Source organism: Pseudophryne corroboree, chromosome 9 (genome assembly GCF_028390025.1).
Source record: "Pseudophryne corroboree isolate aPseCor3 chromosome 9, aPseCor3.hap2, whole genome shotgun sequence".
In the NCBI taxonomy this organism is placed as follows: Eukaryota; Metazoa; Chordata; class Amphibia; order Anura; family Myobatrachidae; genus Pseudophryne; species Pseudophryne corroboree.
The window spans coordinates 325,032,322-325,038,321 of NC_086452.1; the positions used below are offsets into that span (position 1 = coordinate 325,032,322).

Consider the following 6,000-nt stretch of genomic DNA (forward strand, 5'->3'; position numbering starts at 1 on the left):
AAGGGAAGTGGTATTAGCATTATATTTATTTCCGGGGGTTTCTTTATCCTGTCTCTCTTTCACTCACTAAAGAATTTACCAATACATTTTGGTTGCCATGGAGTATTTCAAAGAAATGAAATTAACATTAATAATTTGTTTATTTGATTGGTTAATTTAATAATGGGGTCTAAGAAGAGAGACATTGTTTTGCAATAAATATGACCCCACATTAAACTTGAATACATAACTGAATTAACATGGCTGATTTTCTGCAGATTTAAATCATAGGCAAAGATGTTTTATTTGAGTTTTTTTCACCTTTTGAAATGCAGTATCTTTTGCATTAAGAAGTATGGAACTGTAATGGGAATTTATATAAACCCCATTTTCTATAGCTATGAGTTGATTATTGGAAATCTGTTCTACCATGTGCAGGATTTGTCGACTAGATTTAGATCACCTTACTTTAGTGGTTAGTTATTGCTTCATTTGTTAATTTTTAACATTATTGAACTGCTGCACTATTTTTACGTTCCTCGTTAACTGCATATGGTGTTCTGCAGTTAAACGATTCTTTATCACTATAGCTTGATGTCATCACTGGCTTGCCAAAGAGTACTCTGGCACACTTTCTGGTGTTTATGCGTATTGCAGAACGATCATTAGGGGGGAATTCAATTAGCCCCAATAATTTTATCGTGGGTGGAAAAGGTTGGTAGCAAGCCCGGGGATATTCAGTTAGAGCTCATTTTTGTTGCCCCGGTAAATTAACTGTTAATGGGTGTTAAACACAGAATCTAGGATAAGTTCCGAGACCTATGTGTTAACACTGCCACGGCACTTGAAAACAGGTTGTTTATTGGGGATTTTTATTTTCTGAGCATACTCTGGCTCCAAATAAAATTCCTGTTAGCTGCAGGCTGTGGGCTGCTCTGGCACTAATTGAATAGCCCCGTTGCTTCATTTAGCCAGTGGTAGACTACCACTACTGATTGAATTCCCCTCTTAGACTGTAATGGAGACACAGATTATGAATTTTAATTTTTACCAATGCAACTGGGATCCTGCTGACTGACTACTTAAAGCAGAGGGTTCTCACCGTTTCGTAACTTTATCCATTCCACAGGGCATCCTAGCAGTGTTGAGACTCCAGCATCTTAAGGAAATTACCTTCCAGGAGGAATACAGCAGACTTTTCCCTCCTAACCCCCAACCCTTCCCCTAACTTATTAACAAAGCCAGATAAATGTGCAGTGCCTGAAACTACTCCATCCTACATGTGCCAGTGTAATTGTTTACTTTAGATATAATATTTGATATATAATATAATATTTGCCTATATCTCTGTGTTGAATGCCTTAGGGCTTGTTCATACATGTGCAATTTATGCTTCTTTAATAACATTATGCTGTATGTACAGATGGATGCGTTTATGCACCGTGTTGGGGCAATGGTACTTTCACTACAATGCTATCCAGCATGCTGTATTTCAAAAACAGATGTCCGTCTGAATTGCACTTGTGTTAACAAGATCTTAAATGTCTATGCAACATAAGTGTCAGTTCATGTGATGCCAAAGCCTTAATTTGGCAAATTGAAGGAACGCACTTCTATTGTTTGGGTGTCAATGTAGTACAATTCCTTTGGTTTACGAAACCTTAGATGCACCAATTTTATATTTTGTCTCAAAGAGTTCTGTTTACAAATGTATAATAGACCCCAAACTTTTAGTACGTCTCATCTCCATCATATCAAAGAAGTTTCTTTGGTCCCAGTAACTGGTTTCTGTTTACTTCATTGTCGCTAGACTGCAAGTATATAGATATATTAGTCAATACACTGTTGTTCTAAGGTAATAAAAATTAAAAATTTCACTTTCAAAGCTGCTTATATTACCGTTCTCAGTCTGTGCTGCTTACTCTGTGTTTGTTGTTTCCTGTTTCTCATTACATGCAAGGCATAATTTGTATTGTTTGAAAATAGTCCCCAGTGCTTGCAATGTAGTTTTTCCTCTTTATTGTAAAAATGGACACAAATTGGTCATTCAGCAAGGAAATTACTCTGTTTGGCTCAATTAGTGACATTGGTAGCATTCAGTAACAAACATCTTTATAAATGGGGACCAAGACAGCCCATAATAAAGGAGGTGGGGGGATCCTTATGTTAAGTACTGCTGCTTTAACAATTACTAACCACGGTGCTGGGTGTCTGTCTCTCTCCCCTCCATTTTTCTCCCCTCTCTGTTGGCCCGTCCCTGTACTATCCCCATTCCTTAACCCTTTATTTACCCATCATCATTAATTCAAGGCGGGACAAGCCGTGCTGGCCTTCAAACGCTACAGTCTGGGCTCCGACTCTGCGCTGTTCTCTCAGGACTACATGGACCCAAGCCAAGATCAAGGGCCTCCTTATCCCCCCTATGCCAGCAACGATGACTTAGACCCTTCTACTGGCTATCAGCAACCTCCCGCAGATGCCTATGAGGCTGGCACACAGGGCTACCAGGCCCAGGATTACTAAAACAGCTCTGTCAAAGGACCTTTCATTGTCTGACAGGCTAGCCGTTCCTCACTTAGAAATTTGTTGCTGCCTCTCTGATAGTGAAAGAAACCGTAAAACAGTTTATCCTTATTTTTTATGACCTGGTTCAGGGAAGGTTCTCCTTTTTATGTTGACTTCTAAATACAGTTTACGTTGTTTTGTTTGTTGTTTTCATTATTGTTTAGCTGTTTGCAGTTTTGCCAGGTTTGCACCATGTCATTTTTAGAGTCCATTTGAGCCCGTATTTCTTAGGGCAGTTGTGGGAAACAACGGGCTCTCCAAACATAACTGAAACCTATTTCAAATGATACTCTGCACTTAACTTGCTGCTTCATCTTATGACAGGTTAAACAGCACATTTTGAGAGAGAGTTTCAGCAACTGTGTTGAATCTTTTAAGTTTTCTATTCCAGGTTTTAGGGAAATTTTACAGTACAGTTGCTTCGTTACAGAAGACCATTTACTTTGTCTTTTCCCTGCTAATTTTGACACTCTCTCCTACAGACTTTATTCATATTTTGTGGGGAAATTGTTATCTAGTCAGGTGGCATATTACATACAGTGTTTTGTTTTATGTATGATCATCAGATTTAAGACTATATGCATCATACAGTACCGCTGCTCTCTCCAAAGTTCTTTTATCGTTACACACTGACCACACGTACAGGCTGGTTAGATATAAAATACAAAATGTATTGTGATAATATTGATTCCATGTTCATACTCATCTGCTATAAATATGAGAAAAAGAGCATTGCCCAAAATAAAGTAAAATATTGAATGCAACATTTATCTCCTGTGGGGACACATTCTCAGTTATCATACCAAGCTGAGTTCAGTCACAGTAGCTAAATATTAGAAAAGGCTATGTTTTCTGTGCATACAGGTCACATTTTTGTGCAGGAGCTGATTTCTTAGTAAAGATGTGATGTACTAAAGGCACTGACTTACAGAGAGAGGCTTCCCCATTCTGAGTTGTCCTAAATAAAAAATGTAAAAAGTTTCTAACTGTGCAAATCCATCACCTGAGTTCGGAGAATTAGTGGATTCTTAGGTTCCCTTTGTTTTTTGCCCCTCCCATTATTCACCCTTCCTCAGGGGCTTGATAGATTTTATATAAAAGGCAAGAATCTGGGTGCACAAATCTTTACTAGTGAAGTAAATGTACATATGTTAAAATATTAATTGCATAACATCAGAAGCATTTTTGTCCTCGGATTCTGGATTGACTGTCCCTATCCCTGAACTGATCACAATGTGTTTGTGTAGTTTGTTTTAGCTTCAACATTTAATTGCCCATATGAAAGGCAAGTGAAAGTTACAGTTCTTAGTAAATCACCCCATAGCTCTATTCCTGTCCAATAAATTAACAGTGAATTGGTAAGATGCCTTTTTGGCAGAATATTTGTGCTGCTGTTTCTTGATAAGTGAGTGATTGTCTACATCACTGGAGAAAGAGAGTCTCATGGTGACATGGATTTCATCTGGCAAAACTGTTGAAGCAAGCAAAAACCACTCTTTTGTGTAGAAGACCAGAAACGTGAAGCCAAATTAGCCATTACAAGGAACAAGGAGCAATCACATGACTATTTAGTGGATTTAACATTTTGCAAAATTCTAAAGGTTCTTGGATATGTCATTTGCCAAATCTAACTTGCATCCACCTAAGTATTAAATAAAATGTTATTCTGTAGGAAGACAGTCTGGTTTCAATAGCAGCATGCGATAGGGAAATTGTCTATTTAAAAGTTACAGCGTTCTCTTTTTACTGTTTTGTGATGCTAAATTAGCGGTGAAAATGATCTATCATATGTTTCAGTCAACTTCCTGTTGGTGCTCTTAACTGCTTCTGATAAGTTATGTTCATGAACATTTTTTATTTTTTAAAGGAAAAAAGTATTGTGCATTGTGTCACTATACACTGTACTCTTTAAATATCGGTTTGTCATTACAAAACCTCAACTACAGACTGGAGTAATGAAACTAGCTAAGTTATCCCTACCCTGTGTAAAAGTGTGTTTTTGGTCAAGTTGATACTCCTGGAATACATTGTTCAAGGGTTTCCCGAACTCTGTTTTCAAGGCACTCGGTAACAGTCCAGGTTTTAAGGATATCCATGCTTGTAGCAGATGGTATAATCATGCTGACTAAAGGTGGGTACACACTAGTAGATATATCTGCAGATCAATTGATCTGCAGATATATCTATGGACGGATCGGGCAGTGTGTTGAGCATACACACTGCCCGATCCGTCTTGGACTGACGTCATGAACTGGGTGGGCGTGTACACACGCCCGCCCAGTTCACCTGTCAATCACCGCCGGCCACCGCAGCATGTGTACGGGCGGTCGGCCGATCGCCCCGTACACACACAGCGACACGCCAATATATTGGTAGATATATTGGCCGTCGGCTGTGCTGCGCGGCCGACGCGATATGTCTGTGAACGACAGAGTTCACAGACGTATCGGCCGTATACACTGGCCGACGGACCCGCGATGTATCGGCCGTTCAAGAGAACGGCCGATATATCGACCAGTGTGTACGGGCCTTAAGGTACAGGCTTTGTATCCCATAACCAAATATTTTAAAATATGGAATTTTTTGAGTGAGAGTGAGATAGTGAAACCATTGTTTTCTGATGGCTCAGTGTACACAAACTTTGTTTAATACACCAAGATATTAAAAATATTGTATCAAATGACCTGCAGGCCGTATGTATAAGGTGTATATGAAACCTAAATGATTTCTGTGTATGTACACAAACTTTGTTTAATGCAAAGTTATTAAAAATATTGGCTAAAATAGGCTGACCATATTATCCCTTTAACCTGGGACACTCATGAATTACACAGGTACTGTGGCTGCTTAAAACCAGGTGGAATGCTGGCTTGTAGTCAGCCAGCCACAGAACCAATGTAATTCATGAGTGTCCCAGGTTGAAGGGATAATATGGCCAGCCTAGCTAAAATTACCTTCAAGCTGTGTGTTTATAAAGTGTTTATGAAACATAAATGCATTCTGTACTTAGACTTGAGTCCCATATCTCATTATTGTATGCAATTATTCCAAAATATGGAAAAATCCGATATCCAAAATACATCTGGTCCCAAGCATTTTGGATATGTGATGCTCAACCTGTACTAATTAAGTTACCTGTGTTTAATCATGGATATCCTTAAAACCAGGACTGTTAGCGTGCCTAGAGGACTGAGTTTGGTTACCACTACATTAATCAATGACTATGCCAAGAGTCTATGGTGATCTTGGATAACAAGTGAAAGGTAAATGAAGAAAATGTATGCACTTATTTTACCTGTAATAAATGTGTCATGTCTTACTGAAATAGCTATAAGAAGGGTACATTTCCCTTTAAGGATGATATTACTCCAGAAATACCAGATTTTTGAGAACGTGGCTCAATCCGTGAAACACTGATGCCTCAATGTATGGAAACTCTGTTCAAGCATCAATATA

At 38.6% G+C, this 6,000-nt stretch overlaps 1 protein-coding gene across 2 annotated transcripts in view; it reads left to right on the forward strand.

The window, feature by feature from the left end:
* Window positions 1-4,219, forward strand: part of SYNGR1 (synaptogyrin 1) — a 171,100-nt gene extending 166,881 nt beyond the window's left edge. Inside the window, exon 5 of one of the 2 annotated variants that reach the window (XM_063940498.1) lies at window positions 2,290-4,219. In XM_063940498.1, the coding sequence (XP_063796568.1) occupies window positions 2,290-2,502 (213 nt within the window). In that variant the 3' untranslated portion in view covers window positions 2,503-4,219. Of the gene's footprint in view, window positions 1-1,108; window positions 1,865-2,289 lie in introns of those variants that run through there. The other variant, XM_063940499.1, reaches the window with a different exon arrangement.
* The last annotated feature ends 1,781 nt before the right edge of the window (window positions 4,220-6,000 follow it).